Source organism: Pagrus pagrus, assembly GCF_965226575.1.
Source record: "Pagrus pagrus genome assembly, chromosome: 16".
NCBI classification, from domain to species: domain Eukaryota; kingdom Metazoa; phylum Chordata; class Actinopteri; order Spariformes; family Sparidae; genus Pagrus; species Pagrus pagrus.
In genome coordinates this window covers 25013271-25034392 of record NC_140200.1, presented here as the reverse complement: position 1 = coordinate 25034392, position 21122 = coordinate 25013271, and the positions used below count along the sequence as shown (strand labels likewise).

General features: G+C 41.5%; 1 protein-coding gene across 2 annotated transcripts; it reads left to right on the top strand.

Annotated features, from left to right (window-relative positions):
- Positions 1-3148: 3148 nt before the first annotated feature.
- On the top strand, positions 3149-5633 carry LOC311272038 (gap junction delta-2 protein-like). 2 transcript variants are annotated; one of them, XM_084378119.1, is made up of 2 exons: positions 3149-3180; positions 4789-5633. In XM_084378119.1, the coding sequence occupies exons 1-2, from the start codon at positions 3173-3175 to the stop codon at positions 5630-5632; spliced, it is 852 nt and encodes a 283-aa protein (XP_084234245.1). In that variant the 5' UTR covers positions 3149-3172; the 3' UTR covers position 5633. The 2 variants fall into 2 exon arrangements, with proteins under 2 accessions (XP_084234245.1, XP_084234244.1); XM_084378118.1 differs by lacking the exon at positions 3149-3180 and adding an exon at positions 3456-3590.
- Positions 5634-21122: the final 15489 nt, after the last annotated feature.

The following is a 21122-nucleotide window of genomic DNA, read 5'->3' as shown; positions in this document are numbered from 1 at the left end:
TCTAGCACCCTGGAATAAACTTTCCCAGGGAGGCTGAGCAGTGTGATACTCCGATAATTGGAACACACCCTCTGGTCCCTCTTTTTAAAAATGGGGACCACCACCCTGGTCTGCCACTCCAGAGGTACCATCCCTGACCTCCACGCGACACTGAAAAGACATGTCAGCCATAACAGCCCAACAATGTCCAGAGCCTTCAGCGAATCTCATCCACCCCTGGCGCCTTGCCACTGGGGAGCTTCTTGACTACCTCAGTGACCTCTGCCAGGGATATGGACGAGTCTTCCCCCGAAGACTGGTCTTTACTGCAGAATGTAAAATGATTGCAGTTTAGTTGAGGGCATTGTGGGAAATGTGATGTCATGTGGTAAGGGTCATGTCAGTAGCATTGTGGGTCAGAACAACATGGCTGCCAATGACGAACATATGACTCCAGAGTGATAATTATCTATATTCTAATATTCATTTTCATTTATATGTTTAATGTTTATGTATAATGTTGTTAATGTGCTCTTGCATGGGCATTAGTGATGCATTTTAAGTTATTTTATTTTACTTCAGCACATTTCTGTTGTGCTAATGTGTTCCGGACAGCTCAATGGACACCAGCTTAAGAGACTTTAACAGAGTGGGGAGTTGTTTGTGATTGTTGAAACTTTTATGTCTTTTATTTTTTGTTGTAGTTTTCACTCTCTCTGTTTTCACTGCTGAAACAGAGAGAGAGCAAATAAATCTTCAAAAGACATCTGTATGAATCGTGGCCATTATTTAATTGGACTGGTGTAGCTGCATCAGCTGTAGTCATTCAGTTGGCTGAACCAGGTCTTTATTGGTCTGTTGTTTTCTTTCGATGTTCAAAATACTACTGCATTAAATAGTAAACTTTTTCATTTTATTAGCAGATTAATATATACAGTACTTTAAATAATAGTCGTCCCTGTTCACTTTACTGTTTTCTCCATTTTCATTGCAGCTGTCAGCTCCCATTGCTGTCCATAAGTTGCCTCTGCACCCCAGCTTTTTCAAACCCTCCTACATACTTACAGCTTGAAAAGCCAAATTTAAAATATAAAATGCCAAAAGCCTGATGGAAAATGGAAAAAGAAAAAGTGCAAATTTAAAATAACATTTAAACTTTTCCATGTTTCACTTTTAGTTCCATATCTGATGTCTTCTTGTCTTATTTCCATTGCTATTTTCAGTTTCATCTTTACAATTTAAGTTTTCAGTTGGAATTTCTATTTAATCTATTTAAGTTTCTAAATTTTCACACACATTGTCAAATTATCATCTGATATCATTTTCTTATTGAGTTAATTATGGCCTGATTATTTCTAGTAGAGTAATAAAATAACAATGTTTTTGGACCTCTAATTTAAATGATGACCTAAAAATACGAGGTCCTATGCACCATGAGTGATCATGCCGTCAGCCCAAAGTGTGCCAAAAGCAAGGGGGGAACAATAATCCACAAAGTCTTAGCTTAAAGAGCTTTTTTTAAACACTTAATTGTCATTAACCTGTGTCATTGTCGTTACACACAAAAATACCAGGATGTCCTCCTGTACCCAGCTGCAGTTTGCAGTATGCAGCTCATCATGCTTTTCTGGCTGTTCTGACTCACAGTCCTCTGGGCAGTGGAAGATACATCACATCAACTGAGTCACAGAGGACACTGTAATAACATGAAATCTGTCTTTCTGTCATCTGTCTAAGTTATGTCCCAAATGTATGCCTACTGCATGCAAGTATATGTACTTTGCAAGTGTAGGTGCAGTGCTTACTAAAAGTATGTGACTTGGAACACAGCCAGGCCCACATTACACTTCTGATGTACAAATATTCACTCTGTTTCCCTAGACAAATTCAAGTTTCCATTTCCTGTTCCCACATGCTGGCTCCAGCTGATTGACAGCCAGGTCAGAGATCACCTTTGATTATCTTAAGTGGATGTGCTTGTTCAGACAATACTGATGCACTGTTTGGACATGAAGAGCTTTATTCTAGCATGGTTTATTTAGTAAATTATCACACTACAAGTAATAGTGTCGTTCTCAAACACTGTTTATAGTCTGTGATCTCTCTGATTAAAGACTTTAGTGCTCGTACTGAAGTCAGTGCTGGTTGAATGCCCTGTCAGCTAATAATATGCTTCACATCTGACATCAGACTGACTGGATAAATTACAAGAAATCTTTGAAGGCAGGGGTTTTATTATCTAAAATAGACTTAAATTTTGAAAACACATGCAAACTAATAGTACCAAAAAGAAAAGTTCAATCCCAATTTCAAGAAAGCTGGAACATTGCATAAGACAATAAACAAAATGTAATCATTTGCGTATCCGTTTTGGCATCTAGGCCGGTGACCAGCATGAGCAGGAGGTGCCAGGCTGTGTATGGTTCTTCCACACGCTACTGAGGCTCCTGATTGTTAAATTAATAGCACCACCATAAGTGCATCATAAGTGACAGTCAACCATAATTATCATTAAACAAATCGAGCACCCAGTGAACCAACATCACAACAAACCCAATACCAGCTCCCATAATGTGTACAAACCTACAGTTAACATCTCATCAAAGAACACCAAGTCATGACATTATGTAAGCATGTACGCACACCATGCTGAGGGACAAAGACTGGCTGTGTGGGAGAAGATCAGCTATATAGGGGATAACAGGTGGTCTGATTAGGTGCACTGCAGGTGACAATGGCCCATCCCCCGGAATGTACCATTGCTATGGGGGAGTTTGATTATCTTTTGAACAAATGGTATTTCAACTACTTCTTCTCCTATTCTCCTATTACTGTTACTACCAAAATAATAATAGCAATGATATTATATGATTAATTACAATTAAAGATTGTTAACGTTATTATTATTATTATTATTATTATTATTGTTGTTGTTGTTGTTGTTGTTGTTGTTGTTGTTGTTGTAACAGGACGGCTAATCATCAATGAATTATCAATATTTTTGAAAAAGGAAAAGAAAGTCCTCTTATCATTAGTGTTTATTAATAATCATCATCACCATAATTGTGCCATCAGGCCAATGCTAACCACAGGCTGATCAGGTCGTGTGGATATACTGCATATGGGCTAAAGTCACTTGTTGAGTGTGTCACTTCTTGCAGCGCAGCACATCACTGGCGGAGGGCGGCAGTCGATGGATGGGTAAGTTACTCTCTGACTCCCACACATCAACCGGTGTGCGTGTGACGCAAAGAAGTCTACTTAAAGCGGGATTAGAGCTGAGCGGCACACCGTGCACCACACTGCGCCCAGGCACACGGCCCGCCCTCCGCGCACAGGCGCTCAGGACGGCTGTCCACCAATCAGCGCCTGGAGGACGGAGGGACGGGAGCGCTCCGGCTTTCCACAGAGCTGCACAGCGGGAGACAACACACACAAACACACACACTAATGCAGTCACTGGATATTTGCGGAGCTCTTGGACTAACAGAAAGGGAATAACAAGATCCTCCGATTTTTGTCCTCTCCGAATGAACAATCATGGGGGAATGGACCATACTAGAGCGGCTGTTGGAGGCGGCTGTCCAGCAGCACTCTACTATGATCGGAAGGTAAGAGTTGGTAAAAAGAAAAAAAGAAAAAAGAATCGTGTGTCCTTCACGTTTTGAAAAGATGAAGAGTTTTCGAGTCCAGCTCAAGATTCAGCTCTGTGTCACGTTTTCTTCTTCAGGCTGTAAAACATGTGAAAGTGTTTTCATATGCAAAGATAACGTTGAGGAAAAGAGATTAATATTCACAGTGTGACAGGTGAATGTAGACTATCGGAGGTGAACTGCGGGGTCAGACTGTTCTTTCAGCACTGGACAGCTCCCACAGAGGACCTGCGGGGTCTGCTCCCCCTCCACCCTGAAGTCCATCCTCAGTCCTCCTACACCTGCTGATGGTCTGTCAGGAGACATTAGCTCCTTCTAATAAAGCATGCTTTATCAAGGGTGTATAGGCAGTGGCTTTATGAATGGTTAATAAATCAGTATTGCTTATTATTGATACATGTTTAAGCTCAAAATGATTTGTTAGTGGTTTGTGACAGATTCATAAAGTATTACTAAACGTTTTATTGACTTTTGCTAAGGACAGAGATTTTTCATTTTCCCAGTGCAGATGTTCGTGTCTCACATGAAAAATGTACAGGTATAATACATGCAATGGCCAGATGGCCATATATGCACATACAGTACATTCATGCCCCTACATATATTATGCCATATAATCTGGTAATGCACTGGACTGAACCTGCTGGGACCCTCACAGGGGTCAAGAGTTAATGTCAAGGGGTCGCCAGATGCTTGTGGAGAAACGAATAAAATGATATATTTAAGATTGGATAGTAGTTTTGACATGCATGATATTACATATACACATGGTGTGGGGGTGGGGGGGCTATAGGTACATGTACATGTGCACAATGTTTACATCTTCATAGCAACACCTGCTATTCCAGTTTTGCACAAGAAGGGCTCCGTGGTCAAGCTAGCGATAACTAATTACTGTCGCTCACCAGGAAGCTACGGGCATATATTTAATTCATAAACAAAATGCTGGTGACCTGTTAGTTACAGTACTATTTTGACTAATTCTGACTTTGTAATAAACTCCAAATGGTTACCTTTTACAAAAATCATGTGAATATTCAAACTGGGTCAAGAACAGTGACAATTATATTTTGGGCGCCTAATGTTGAGGCTTGTGGGTTAAGCTAATACAATCACTGGAAATGTGAATATGTTTCTGTTGCGGATTTTTCCTCAGGATCTTACTGACTGTGGTGGTGATCTTCCGGATTCTCATCGTGGCCATAGTCGGAGAGACTGTATACAATGACGAGCAGTCCATGTTCGTGTGTAACACCTTACAGCCAGGCTGCAACCAGGCCTGCTACGACAAGGCTTTTCCCATCTCCCACATCAGGTACTGGGTGTTCCAGATCATCATGGTGTGTTGCCCCAGCCTCTGCTTCATCACCTACTCCGTGCACCAGTCTGCCAAGCAGAAGGAGCGGCGTTTTTCCACAGTGTACCTCTCCCTGGATAGAGACCAAGACTTCATGAAGAGAGATGACAGCAAGAAGATCAAGAACACCATTGTGAATGGAGTGCTACAGAACACAGAAAACTCCAACAAGGAGGCAGTGTCCGACTGCCTGGAGTTCAAGGACATCCCCAACTCTGTCATGCGAACTACAAAGTCAAAAATGAGAAGGCAGGAGGGCATCTCCAGGTTCTACATCATCCAGGTGGTGTTCAGAAATGCATTAGAGATAGGGTTTCTGGTGGGTCAATACTTCCTGTACGGATTCAACGTCCCTGTGGTGTATGAGTGTGATCGATACCCTTGCATAAAAGATGTGGAGTGCTACGTTTCCAGGCCGACAGAGAAGACGGTGTTTCTGGTCTTCATGTTTGCAGTCAGTGGCATTTGTGTGGTGCTGAACTTGGCAGAGCTCAACCACCTTGGCTGGAGGAAGATCAAAACCGCTGTGAGAGGAGTGCAGGCCAGGAGGAAGTCCATTTATGAGATCAGGAACAAAGACATGCCCAGGATGAGTATGCCCAACTTTGGGCGCACTCAGTCCAGTGACTCTGCTTATGTGTAACTGCCTGTTCAATATACATGAGTACGTGAGGAGGCTGCTGGGAGCTATGATCAATATCAGGGTATAGGAGTTTGGCAGGGGATCGGTTTTTATTGTCTTTAATGGAGAGACAAAGATGGATAAGACATTTGTCTAATTGACGTGAAGAAGGCGCTGATGAAGAATCATGTAAAGTGTTTATAACAAGCATCATGTATGTGAACACCCCAACTTTCCAGCCATACGTAACACCTACGTGGGCATTATTTATTTTTTTGTTTTAACAATCGTCACTCTTCTGATTTGGAACTAATGAAGTGTGCAGTCAGCGTTTTAGCACATCCCAATGGTGTTGGATGGGGATTAGGGCCTGCCTTTGTGAATGGGGGTATTGTAATGTAGAGGAGAAGGATAAACACAAACTATTGACACAAAAGTAGGAAGCACACTTTTATCTTAAATATCATTCTATTCTGGTGCAATAACTTTCCCTTGGCAAAGCTACTCCGATGATGCACTATACACTTTTATAAAACTGGGGCCCTGAGATTAGACGGATTAAATGAAAAAGGTCAGAATCTGTGCAGCAGAGGTGTCCTCCTCGGCTGTCTCATCATCAGACAAAATCCGAATGGTTATATAATTGAAAAGTTGGTTGCGTGACTGTTTAAAATACTGTGCATTGACAATGTGCATACAGCGTGTGCTACCTTAAGCGATTGTTTTATTGCTGATGTGAGTCGTCTATATTTGGCTTGTTCACATGTACACGGGTACTTTTAAAAAAAAGCTTTCAAAACAAACATCCCTTTTCAGACGAGGGTTTTAGCAACCTTTCAGAAATAATCTCTGTCCTTAATAACACATTTGGGAAGCAATCCTTGGTGTCGGTGTCCGTGTCATTGTTTCCAAAAATATCAGTTTAACCCGTCCTGACTTTAACACTGAAAATGGAGTATCTGAAAATCTTCACCTTGACTTTTCTATGAGGTCTGTTCTCAGCAACCTAAAACGCTGTTCATGTGTGTGTCAAAGGTCGAAACACATTGACAAGCTACGTTTAGAAGAAATACCCCTGTACCTGTTGTTTGGGCCTTTGTTTTCCTTTTTAGGCACTTCAGTATTCTCAAGCACCAGGTCAGACCTATTTTAACTTTCAGGAATATCACAGTCCCACTGACGACTTAGATGTTAATGTGAAGGCTATTTATAAGTTGTTAATTCATAATCATACAAACCCCTGTATGTACATGGCATGTGACTCCCCTTTGCCTGGCAAAAGCCAAATGTGTCCATTTTGTATATCTCTCCATTTGTAACACTGTTATCAGTTTGAAGTCTCAGACTTGACAAAGCCCCTCCACAGCCACAAGACATTCAACCTGGCATTTTCACTGGCTGGGTAGGATTCCTAGTAACAAGTAAACAAATGTTCATGTGGTCTTTGAATTGGAACCTGATGATGTAGCCCAATGAAAACCCGCCCCAGACCAAGAGTAGCCTGTAGTATTCATGCTTTTGGTCATGTAATGTGTCTGATAGCAGCTGTTTTCTGATGTCTGGATGGACATTCAGTCTTGCACTAAGATGCCAAATGAACCTTTCTATCGGCTCTGAGCCATGATGGTGTTTCAGTGACGTCCCAGTACCTCCAATCACAACTCTGACTCACAATCTCTGGTAGATGAAAGGGCACGGCTCTTCTTCAGACATTACAACACATTACACATTCTGACAGTTTATCTCTTATTTCAAATATCTTTCTCTGAGGAATCTCATTGTTTTGGATGCCTGTGCTCGCACCACTGACCTTAACCTAACTGATAGCTACTTTAGTTTAGCTAGAGGAAGGTAGAGCCTGGAAAATTGCCACCATTATTTTTTTTTTGTTACACCTAAGCGCCCATTTCTTTCATTTGTGATATTTCTTGTTTTCATGTTGTCAAGTGCCATACATACATGTACACATATGCAGAGTAACCCCGATCCTGAGGCAGGAAACGGATAACATCATGGAGAGTATGGAAATGTTGTACTGTTGTCATTGTGGATTTAATTTTGCAACACAAAAATCGACCGACCAATGCATATTCCCGGGTTATTCCTCTGATTTTAATCTTGACTGACTTAATCTTATTCAAGTGAAGCATAAATTAGAATTTCAATTGGAAGCAGCCAGGCCATGCATTACTGCCACTGGTGTTACCATTATCAAGTGTAATCTGAAGTATGCCACTGTTGAACAAATATGAAAGCATCTTTAATAAAACGGACGTTATATAAATGGGTTAAGTGTGGTGTCTGATGTTTAGGTGTTCATTGCAGCTGTGTACAAGTAGTGCTTAGTTTTGACATTCTGAATAGAGGTGGAGAGCTGCATTTTTTATAGGTTAACTTTACTTCAAATTCAAGGTCTACTTCAAAGTCTTTTTTGTGCTGCCAAATTGTAAAGCTCCTGTTGGTCAGGTAGTTTGTTTCCCAACTTGTCAAATACTCACACTTTTAGATGGCAGCCGATCTGACCTATGACCTCAAAGTGTCAGTATAACTATCTTAACAACAGGGGTTTTAGGTTAGTCTCACTCTAGAGTGATTGCCTGTCTCTATCGGAGGTGCATCCTGTTGAGCTGTCATCACTTTCACAAGCACCTTCATGTTACCTACCCGCTCTCTGAGCCTCACGACTTTAACGGAAATCAAGCAGCTATTCTAGCCATCAGATGGCTTATTGGATTATCAGTTTCTAATATTTCCCACAGTGACCTTCCTGATACCACAGGGCAGGGCGACACTGTTAACAATACCTCCTGCTAAAAATAGCTGGAGTCTTAACCCACACAGCCCGTGTGTGTCCACACGCCTTCCCTGCAGACTCCAGAATATAACTCCTACTGCGTGTACACATTTGTCAATGATGCTACATACACAGATAAAGCCCATGTAGGAAGCAGACCTAGGTGTCTGTGTGATGGTTTACAAAATCTCTGTTTCTGCCCATCCAGACTTGAACACTGAAAACAAGTTTCTAAACATCTCCACCCTGGAAGGAGTTTCCCAAAAAGTCCATTTCAGAGACCTAAAACTATGTTTACATGTGTACAAAAGGCTGTAATTGCATAGAAAAAGACGAGTTTTAGGAATTACTCGTGTATGTGTAACCAGGGCCTTACTCTGTTGTATTTCTTGCCATTCAACTCTATTGTCTTACTCTCTACAATTCTATTCATCCATTTTCTGTTCTGTTCCATTGTCTTTGGTAAGTCAAACTCCATTGTGTTATATTATATAGTGTTTGGACTCAGGCAGGTGAGTAGAGCTTCGGTGTATACTCAGGAGTTTGATCACCTCTACTCACCTCTACTCTTCACACTTTATACAAATGATTGTTAAACTGGCATTGCAAATACATTTATATTGCAGTTTTCAGATGAGATTCCAGAGGTTAATTATGGAGGAAATGATTCCTCGAGTAATTGGACTAACTTGATTAATATAAAAATGTTTACAGTGTATTTATTTTTGTGTATAGGTGGCCTTTATTGTCAGATAGGGTTGTTTATCCATTGTGACTGTGGAGGAGGTACAGTATTTGTGTGTTTGTTGCAGTGTGTTACCTCCTGTCCATCCTCTCCATCAGGCCAGGGCAGTGGCCTCCACAGCAGCACAGGGTGGAGCCACGTTACCTCTGAGCTCAGAGCTCCAGATAAGGAGGCACATGCAGTGACCGTAAGTGCACTGCCAGCCAGGACACATGAGCGAGTAACAGCAAGGGGGATCATTCTACCACACAATCACATTCCTCCATCTGTGGCTGTGGAGTAGAGAAGGGAGTTGATATATGTTTACTATATATTTTATATATTAACAAATGTAGAAAGTTACTGTTCAACTCTAAATATCTGTCTCATGGACATGCAAGCCCCTCACTGTACCATACAGGGAGAGGTTGTTTCCCTGAAAACAAGCAGGAAGTTTCTTAGAAGGCCTGCTCAATCAGGGAGCTTAATCCTTATTGGGCTATACACTCTAAGTGGATTAGTAAACACTGCCATAATCACTATCACTACATATAGTAGCCATGCACTCTACTACTAATCTCGGTCATGTCAGCAGTCACACTCTGTCTATCCTAACCACCCACAGGACACATCAGGTAAATCAGGTCACAAAAAGTGAGTCATCATTATGTAGATAAAAGTCAATATGAGTAGCCAGAGAAGCAGTTTTTGGGTTGCATTAGAGTGACATCCAGTGAAAAGTGCCTTGACTCTTGCAAAAAGGATTAAAGCAGCCACAGACCCAATCTGCAGCAATCCTTTCAGCGTTCTATTTTTTCCGTGTGCGGTGAGCAAATCCACCAAGAAAATACTTTATCTATTACAAATTGTGTCACTGCTGTTCGTGATTGTGTTTTTTACATATTTATTGTTCAAAGATGAGCAGCAGACAGTCACACACACAAACTGGCTGCAGGCATCAAGAAAAACCTTCCCTGCAGAAACAACATATGGTGTCACATAAGGGAGGGAACAAGTCTTATTTCTTATCAGCCATTTTATCCAAAGTTGTAGAGCAGTGTGAATTGAGTGGACAGAAATATCAGTGTCTGTCTGTGATGAAAGCACTGCGCTTGAGACAAAATCTGTTGAGAACTTCTCAGCAGAGAGATTAAGGATGATTAAGGATGCGAGAGGAACTAATACATTTCCTCGGCAGAGAAACTAAACTAAAAGACGAGTCGGACAAAACACCTTCATGGTCAGGGACGTGGAGCTCTTCAGAGCTACTGCACTCAATATTTAAATGCAGCATAAAAGCAAGGTCCAAAGTACGTCCCCTATTGTGTGTGGGACCAGACGTGTTGAATAAAAGACTCAGTGATATTAATAAAATCAGCAGCAAGGTTGCAGGAGGCCTCATTAACATGAATATTGAAATCACCAACCATGATGACTCTGTCCAGATTTATTCCGAAGGCTAGACCGTCTCATTTAACAACGGTGGACGCAGCTTTCGTAGGTCTCTCCGAAGGACTCGCCTTCAAGGGCCGCAAAAAAAAAAAAATCATCCTAACAGTCATATGAATCAGTCTTTCCTGACCAGACGTACTTGTACAGTCATCAGAGTGTCAGAGGAAACATTGCAAACCAGATCATCTGGAAAAACAAACAACCAGAAACACACTGTACAACTACCAGGGCTTTTGCATTGCCACTTTTGGTTGCACCCAGTCAAACCATCCTGTAGATTTGTGTTTCCATGACCAGTTTAATTGCACAGAATTGTGCAGAATAATGCCCGAATGTGTTTGGCCACAAGTGCATAGCTTGAAGCCAACCATCCAGCAACCTTGCAAGGTAAATTACTTCTGGGAAACATTTGTGCGAAAGAGGTTGTTGCTTTGTAATTCCATTGACTCCAGATAAGTGTGTCGTCAGTTAAAGCCACACTGTCAAGTGGGTTGCCCAATTGTAAGCTGGCTAGTTTGGCTAACACGCAATCAAAGAAGTTGATCAACTTCATTGCAAAATGGACCTTTAATTACAACAATAAATGGTAAATCACCCACAGATGGCATCCAGCCACCTCGCATGGTGTTGGCCTTGCCTCACAAATTTGGGTTTAGTGTCTTGCCCGAGTACTCTGACATCTGGACAGGAGGAGGTGTGGATCAAACTGCCAACTGCAGATCAGTGGACGTCTGCCTTCTGAGCCACAGATGACAATAACATTTAATACCGACTATTCAATATGTGAAACATGGTTAATGTTTTTGGTGTGGTTACTGAAATGTCATGTTTTAATCGTTATTGTAATGTTTGCTCTGGTTTGGTCTTGGTGTTATTTTTTTACAAACTTTGGCTGAAGAATAACACCAGCCTGCTCTGTGATGGAGTCAACTTGGCGAAAGCTGTTACTGCTACCAAAAATAGACCAACCACATGTGGAGATACAGGGAGCATAGACACACACAAAATACACAGTGTGTATCTTTTTTGCGAGCAGACAACAGGGGGCAGTGCTAAGCTCTGTGGTTTTGGGTCAGCAGCAGTTTACCCTGTGGCCAAGGCCTCAAGAGGGGACAAAAAACCTGAGTGCTGTCTGCGCCAGGCCTGTCTCCACCCGCAGAGCCAGAGCCTGAGGCCATGAGACCGCTGACATTCATCACAACATCCCACTGCCAGCAGGAGGAGAGGACCCAGAAAATGATGCAGTTTATTGCAGGTTCCTCGTTCTTTTTAGGAAATAACTTTTCAGGACAATTTCAATAACTATCTGTGCCTGAGACGGAAGTCACGAGGATAAAGACAAAAAGAGAAGGGGGAGATAGGAGAAGAAAGAGGGAGGGGTCAAAGAAGGGGGAAATATTATACAGGTGGAGAGTAAGTAACAGGGAAAACAGAGGGAAGTGAGAAAAGAAAGATGGAAGAAAGATGTCATCCACAGTAGTCCTCTGAACCCATCTCATCATTCATACAGCGGCCACAATAATAGCCTCCAGTCTCTATCAGAGCACAAACACAAGCTGCTCACTATCTGTAACTGTGTCGTCCTTGCTGAACCACAATACGAGCTGGTAGTTTCACGTTTTCAGTGCAAAAATAATCCCTGCTGCCTGTCAACCTAATCCACTCTCACACTTCTATTGCAGCGGGGGTGTGTGTGTGATCATGAAAGGTATGACCCCCTGTCGCTGATCAGTCATGTGGTGTGCAAACCACAAAGACTGTAAAACTTCAGATTACAAGACAGAAAGTTGTGTAGCGTGAACAGTACAGCAATCTGACGACTCTGGAAGTCATGTAGCAAGGCAAATAATGTATATGAACCCTTTGTACAATAAGGAGGTTGAGAAAGCAATAACAAGACAAAAAACAAAAAGATATAGGAAAAGCAGGATGCCAGTTATTAGTAAAAATCATGAAATCATCACTTCCATGTTTTCTGTCTAATTTACATGTTTTTAACACTGACTTGACACTCCAAGTCAATCAGCCAGCGGGCCACCAGGAATTATCCCGGTGGTCCTCACAGCTAATGCGCCTGCTGTCAAGGACCGTTATAGTCCGCCATCTTAAAAAATGATTAACCACAGAAGGACAGCTTCTGGCATGTCCATACAGCATTTACATTGAAAGGGTCATTTATCATTTGAATTGTTCCACCTGTCCGTACTATCAATGTGCCTAAAATACCAAGTCACAGTGCAGCGCTCTGGTCTAGAGGGAAAGAGGGGATGGAGGAAGTGAGAGAGGGAAGACAGAGGGGGAGACAGACTGACAGAGTGGGAGAACCTGGAGTTTAATATGTGTGGACAGAACTGTGTCTGCCTGCTGCTGTTGTTCTATCCCCTGCTGCCAGTGTTAAGCTAGGCTAACCACGCCCTTTTTCCAGATCAGACAAGGTTGTTGTCTTCTCATCCCACCCTCAGAAAGAAAGTCAGTAATATTTCCCAAAATGTTTCACAAACTATCCTTTTGTTTGTTTGTTTGTTTGTTGCTGAGATTACAAAAACTGGAATAATAATAAGCATTCTGACATTTATCATCACAGACATCACAGACATTCATGTCGTTGTGCTCGGCGCCTTCTGTTCTCTGGTGTGATGTGATCTTGACTCTTTTCATACAGAATACACTGATTTCAATACAAAGATGCAGAACAGTGTGTAACAGTAGATAATGTCAGTAAGGACTGAGGGGTAAACTATACATTTTTTGCAGTGGTTCATCCTGGGCTGTGACAGGCAGGCCAGCTTTAGTCCTGGTGTCCCAAACCACTGGCCTACTTCACCTGAAAAACAATGAGACAGAGGGGCAGCTGCAAATCCCATAATCCACACACACTGCTGCGCTGCCGGGTGATTAAAGAGGCCAGACACAATCGTACTCTGTTTTGAATAACACCAATCCCAAATATGCCTAATGGTCTCTCCATCGAGGGACAGAGCCAGATGTAATAAGGACAAAGCCTGTTAGGAGGAATTCCAACAAAACCGACTTCCAGGCTGTTAATCATCAGAGCGGCGTCTTTGGCACTGCACATCAAGAAATGCCCAGGAGTATTTCCTTTGGTTAACCCTTCACCCAAATTAAAGTCGGTGTTGTCATTGTGCAAAACAACAAAAGAGCAAACCAATCGCCGGCTCTAGAGACGGCTGTTTTGCGTTTTTCACAGGAGGGGGGTGAGCCGGGCGCTGTTCAGCTGGTATTGGTTCGGATAAGGAGATTTCTGTAAGACAATTTACTTATTGCAGGATGAGGAATGATTCCCCATCCTTCATCTAGAGCCAATTATATGCTTATAAAAGCTTTAAGGGTAATCCAGGATGCTCCTGGATTGAACTAATCTAATTTTGTGATTTTATAGAGTAATACATTGTTGTTAAAGTGAGCCATCTTTCTGAGGTTTAAATGAGGGTTAAGACCAAACCTTCCTGCCTGACACGCTCATCTTGGGCCCCAGAAGGCGTCTTCCAGCAGCCCACAGTGACTTTACCTTAGCAAAGGTACAGCGGAGATCACAGGGGAGCTCCTTCCTTTCCTTTCTCCTCGATGACTCTGTGACAGTCCCACTGCTGGCTGAGAGGATTCAGGGTAATGGCTGTGTTGTGTGCACTTCCAGGTGTCAGCACATTGCACATAGGGATGTCACAGCGGATATTTCATGGTGTGACAGTCCGTCTCATCAAGGAGTGACCTCCAAACCAGCGTGTCAGCAGGATGACTTGTGACGCTGAGACGAGGGGGAAGCTGCACAACAACAAACACAAACACTGCTCTCTCTTTGTTTGTTTGTCGTGCAGTCTGTCTGATCTCTCAGGTTGCTAGGAGTGCTGTCACGCCCAGCTGTGGACCTGACAATGGACACCAGCGCAAACTCAGAACCTGCAAGACTGCAAGAACAATTCATGTGATTCAGATGATTCAGAGGCAGACCACATTAAACAAATAATAATGAATTAATACAAATATACAGTGTACTGTACACACCAGGGTTAGATCGATTATCTGGGCCGATATTCAGCATTTTTAAAAATGTGCTACTCTGAATCCAATGCAGCATCCCCTCATACAATGTCCAGCCCACGGCACTATCTGATTGGTCACACGTCACAATTAGAGGTGTGAATCCATTCGATTACGATTACGTGTCAGCTGTCAATGATCCGAATGCAAAACGATTCTGGATGCATCTCAGTGTATGGCATCCTCAGTGAACCAGATTACTGCACATGGCGACTTTATCATCATTTAAATTTCCCTTTTATTCAGAAAGTCCTTCCAATAATCAGACTACAGCAATGTGCAAAATAAAAGCTGCATCTTTTTAATAAATAAGCATCATAGAAAGAGGTTGCACTTTATTTTAGAATACACTAAAGAGATGTAATAAGCTCTACTTTTTGACAAATCAGACACAAACTAGAAATTATATGGTCTACATTAGACAGTAGACATACACCATTGTACACTAAGTAAACTTATAAAGACATAATAAGCAATGTGTTGCTAATTAACCTCTAAGAATGTCTAATAATGGTCTAACAAGGTTTTATTAGCAAAGTACCCTGTAATAAAGTGAAACGACATTAAATAAAGCACAAAGAAATGTGTCATCCTCTGAACTCTTTTGTTTTTTGTCGGACCATTATTAATATGGCACTGCATTTTGTCAGATCAGCTCATTCAAGTTAAATGACAAATGACGTTGTCATTACACTTAATTGTAAGTGAAGTGGACAGTGTGTGGGAGTCTTCTTCCTGATTTTGTTGGGCTTCTCCTCACCTGTCGACCTTAAGATGTGCAAAGCCTGTACTCTGTGAATCCACCTAATTTAATATAAAATTCAGTTTGTTACGTCTCAGTTAGTTAGTTAGTTAGGATATCACACTATTTTGATACTTTTATAATATAGAACATATTTCTAGGTGTTAGGCCTATAACATCTTTATTAGATTGCTTAGTGTATGACGGTGTATGTTTACTGTCTAATATAGACCATATTATTTCAAGTTTTTGCCTAGTTTGACAAAAAGTACGGCTTATTACATATTATGAGTGTACTCTAAAATAAAGTGTGACCCAACAACAAAACACTGATCCATCTGCAGTTCCTTACACATGTGTTGTTATCTACGTACAATAATAATGTTTTCACATGGCAGCTTCAAGATGAGGCATCTATTGACTGCTGCACACACCTCTCTCAGAGTTGGACGGAGAAGTTGACAGTGCCTCCTCGGATCTGGGCTGATTAGCTGGGCTGGCTGTAACAGTTATTTATGGCTGCAGACGTTAGCTTCAGGTGAAAATGGCTAACGTGATTAGTAATTGTCGTGATGCAGAAGTCACGCTCAGCTCATGCTTCCCAGCAAGTTCAGAAAAACTGGCATGTGCCCCGAGATGTTATTATCACTCTCAGATGATCTCTGTCCCCTCTGACATACCTGCTACATAAGTAACGTTACCCTAATGTCCGCCATAATTCAAAGAATTAGAACAACATCACGACTTAACTTTATTGTCCAGCTGAGGCCAGACAATCAACAATCAGCATAAGCTGCAGACTCTCGATTATGCTCCGTCTCTGCATTGATGCAGAATCTTCCTTGTCTGCACTGCGATGCATCTTATAATCGAGACATTTCCACACCTCTAGTCACAATTAATAGCCTGTAAACACTGAATTCAATGAATCAGCAAAGTAACTAGTAAATAACTGTATCAAATAAATGTAGTAGAGAGGAAGTGTGAAGTAGCAGAACATGGAAATGCTGAAGTAAAGTAGCTGAAAATGTTACTTAAGAGACAAACAAGCAAGCCGTGTTTTGGGGACTAGCTACCTTGTGCCCCTTCAGTTATATTTAGACATATCTGAAACTAACAGGAACATAGTTAACAAAACTGTAACAAATAGAGTATAGGATGAAGACAGTAGGTTTAGGACTTGTGATTGTGTGTGGCTAGTCTGACTTCCGAATGGACCTCATGCATAGTGCCCTCTACACCTGTGTCACATCTTTCTAAAATACTGAGAAATAAAACAAAGTCAGGTCGTTGAATATGCACATACTGTCCGTCATCTGTCTTTCAATCTCGTTTACAGAGTTCAAGCCAGGCTGCCAGGCTACAGTTTTAATCACAGCTGGACCGCAATCTGTCACCACTCACCAGAATACTATTCTTGCAATATGCGAACTATGTTTCATCCACCTCAAACTGTGCATTGGTGCTCACCCCCCAACTCGTCAGTAATTTGCGGAGGATCAGATGGGTGGTTTACCAGGTAGTGAAGCAGAGGCCTGACCTCCAGCCCATATGGCCTCGTCTGAACTGTCCATTTCTCAACAGCCTGTTTCTCTCCGTACCTTGCCCTGTCCATGAACCACTGTTCCTGAAATAACCCTCCTACACACACACACACACACACACACACACACACACACACAGAGAGAGAGAGAGAGATTTACTTATGCTCACCAGTTTCACAAATCAACTCCTGTTCAATTGGGGATGTTCTCTGTAAGCTTCTTAACACATGCAGTGTTTCCCACACATGGACTTATTTAATTGTTTTATCTGTCGGAGAGAATGACACCACCTGCGATTGAGAGACAGAGACAGAGAGAGGGAGGGAGAGGGAGAGAGAAAGAGATGGAGACAGGGAGACAGAGAGAGGCAGAAAAAGAAAAATCCCCCCATCACAATATATTTCTGAAGAGACACCAAAATTCTCTTAAAATTAGACTGAATCTTCATTTCTTTTGACTTTTGACAAATGATCCAGTCAGATGTTGGATGGTGTGAGCCTGTCAAATCAAATCACCTGTAAACTTGTGCCCATGTCATCCAAACTTGACGCAACTTCCTTGGCACACATTAACTGAAGAATGGTTGGTGATGGACGTAAAATAGTAAATTAATCATGATGACAAACTAGAAGCTCCTATTGAAAACCATTTGGACCTTTTAAAATGTCTTTCCTTATTCATGTGCTCTTACAACATAACACACATGGATAGTGTGACGATGTTTTGTGTGTGCAGCAGCAGCTGAGGTCAGAGCTGCCTGCTCACAGTAGGACCATATGGTGTATACTTTTTCAGTCACCTTCAGCCTCACCCTGCCTCGCCCGCACTCACACCAAGCACCACCCTGACAGACCAACACATCACCCACACCTCACTATGCCATGTTCCATGATCTCGCATGGAATCATTGAGGTCCTGACTTTTCCACCTGCTTCTTGTTCTTGGTCTGTCGCTAGAGGTTCATATCAACTCATGACATTATTCTAATGAAATATTGGGTTGCTGGGGGCAAAGCAGTCAGGTAACATCAACACTTTATTCAAGGCAACCTGAAGCTCTGCTACTGCCCACCACAGCCAAGCCATCTTTACCACCAGGCTCCTTGTGGGTTTCCCCTCCACCGTGATTGTCTTCCCCACCCTGATAACTTTCACCTGTTCCCTATTACCTGTCCCCTCTGGTGTATATAACAGTCCCTGTGTTTCCCCTGTCCGTCACCAGTTTGTCTTTTGTCTCCATAGTAAGCGTTCCAGCCATGTTCCCAGTGATTGAGTGGTGGTTTTTGACTCCTGCCTGTTTTTCCTCGACCCCGTCTCTGCCTAACCCCTGCTGGATTTGTTTGTCTTTGCTGACTGACCGAACCTTACTATGTAAAGACTTTTTACTTTATCTGAACTCATTGAGTCCATACAATTGTCGTCACCCAGTCGTGATAATAAATAAAATATTTTGTTCCCTTCAGGGATACAGGGAAAATAATAAAGAAAGATATTCTAATTATATATATATATATATATATATATATATATATATATATATATATATATGCCAGATCTAGCGGGAGAAGCAAACAACCAGCTCTATGGAAACAAGCCCAAAAAGGCGACTTGGTTCCTCAAATAAATAAAATAAAGCCCAACAGGTGACCTAACCTACCACATTGTGTAAGAGAGAGGCCACTTGATAACTGTATATATATATATATATATATATATATATATATATATATATATATAAATTGACAGTAATGTAATAATCTAGTGCCGAAGTGGTGGAGAGACCAGGATAATAAAGCCAGCGGGTGATGAGTTGATCTGACACAGGTGTGCCACTCTGCTGCTGCCATGCCCACAGACACACACACACACACACACACACACACACACTGCGCACACACACACACACACACACACACACACAGGGAAGGGAGCAGGTGAGAGATTAGGGAGGGGGGGACTGCCAAAGTAGCACCATGACAAAAATGTTTATGTTGTGCATACAAACTGTTCCCCACCAAAGAAAAATATTGACACAGGCTATGTATTCAATAAACTGTCAGTCAGCCTATATCATTTATTTGTAATGTCTGTTCCTGGCAGTAGTCTGTCTGTACACCACTTGGCGATGCCTCGGCCCACTCAGTCCTCCTGCTGGATCCACACTCTCCACATATATTTTATATAATTTACTTGTATCAGACATTCTGTTCATGAAATCTGTAAACTGTGATTTTGTTGTTCTGTTCTGTACACACAGCATCTATTGCATGTCTGACAGTCCTGGGAGAGTGAGCCCTCTCTTGATTTGATTTGCTACCTTTGTCAGCTTGCTGTTGGATGGATAGTCATTGATTTCTAAATTTGAGTAATCTATAAGTAGGTGATACAAACGATTCTAATAACTCTAACAGAAGCGTATGAAAGTTGACAAGAAAAAAACATTTATTGAAAGAAAAGAAAATCAGAAATTCAAAACATCGTTGTTGAAAAATGAGTCTTTAAACCAATTTCATCTGAGTTTACCCTCTTTAAACAAACAATTTCATGGAAACCAAATAATGGGTGGCTCTCCCACTTGCCAAACACGATGGGGTCTATTTGAACGATCTAAAGTTCATGGTCTAAACCCCATGGTGAAGTTGTTTATTCCCACATCCCAAAGTGCAATGGATGGAAGCCCTGCTTCAAAACCAGCACATTACAAACACTCCTGAATTTCATTTGGTAATATCATCTATTACGGTGGCTTTTAGGTAGGTATGAATAACAGCATTTCGATAACAAAATGTTTTGACTATGAAGCAGAATATTTCTACCCCATCCTTTCAGGAATATATTGGGGGGGGGGGTCATTTGAATAACAATATGTCTTTTAACTTTAATCTTCACCACTGTCAGCTGTTAGCTTGCTAACGTTAACTTTGGCTTCTGAGCCTATTTACAAGACTAACGCCAATGTTGCTTATACGATAAACAATAGTTTTCACTGGCTGTGGCTCAGAGGTAAAGCCAGCGCCTGGTTGTCGGAAGGCTGGTTCGATTCCCCTTGTCTGCATGTCGAAGTGTCCTTGGGCAAGATACTGAACCCCAAACTGCTCCTGATGTGCTGGTCAGCACCTTACATGGCAGCCACTGCCATCAGTGTATGAATGTATGTATGAATTACTGTAAGTGGCTTTGGACAAAAGCATCTGCTAAATGCCCTAAATGTGAATGTCATACAGTTTTCATTTGTATATAAGACTAGGCTATGTTCATGTTGATAATGTAGTATAAACATATCCCTCACACAATCACTTGTTTATGTTAATGATAGCTAGCTACTGTTGCAGTATTACAGCTGGGTCGTCAATATTAAATCCGTTTTATTAAACGGCAGATTATTTAAACTGAAAAATTACACTGTCTCTTCTGTTTCATTGGGACCAAAACCTCTGAGCTATTTACTATACTTGATATTACCAAACATTAACATAATTGCCTAAGAAGATATACAGTTAGCTTTCTAATTTATGTTATTTTCCACCACACATATTTACAATGGAAATCAGGTTAATTCATGAGTTTGGGGTTTTTTGTAGGATTATTACAATAATTCAAGGCCGATGGTCTGGCTTTCATGTTCCAGCACTTACATGTTTTTTCATGTATTTATTTCACCAAAGGCAATGACTTCAAAATTGCACAGGCCAATGGCAGACTCAGAGATGCATGAGAAAGTTTGCCAGCACTGGGGCCAGACCTGCAGGTGAAGGAAACAGGCCAGCTCCCAGGCAGACCAAGTGGTATGAGCTGTATCAAATGGTATGGATATATTAATGGCACAGTATATTGTGTTAATTGTTATTAATTTTACTCATTATAACTTGTATCAAATATAATAAAAGGCTAGGTTCCTACAGTATGAGTTAATACACATGTAATGAGCAAAAGATTTATATCAGAGCTCAGTAACTACACAAATGAAAATCAGTGATTTAACCTGTGTTCAATTCAATTAAATGTACATTTTTAAATTGAGAAATGTCCAATTCAGACACATGGACAGAAGTCCTTGTTCGGTGAAGTAAGGAAGTGTGTGTGTGTGTGTGTGTGTGTGTGTGTGTGTGTGTGTGTGTGTGTGTGTGTGTGTGTGTGTGTGTATTTTACTCTCAGAAGGTAACACTGGTCAAATGAAGACTCAAGTAGTGTGTGTGT

What these genes read in the sequence shown, in the direction of transcription:
- LOC311272038 (XM_084378118.1), top strand. Translation starts at nt 3,520, where the DNA reads ATGGGGGAATGGACCATACTAGAGCGGCTGTTGGAGGCGGCTGTCCAG. An exon ending in CACTCTACTATGATCGGAAG is followed by an intron (nt 3,591 to 4,788) that starts GTAAGAGTTGGT and finishes ATTTTTCCTCAG; the next exon opens with GATCTTACTGACTGTGGTGG.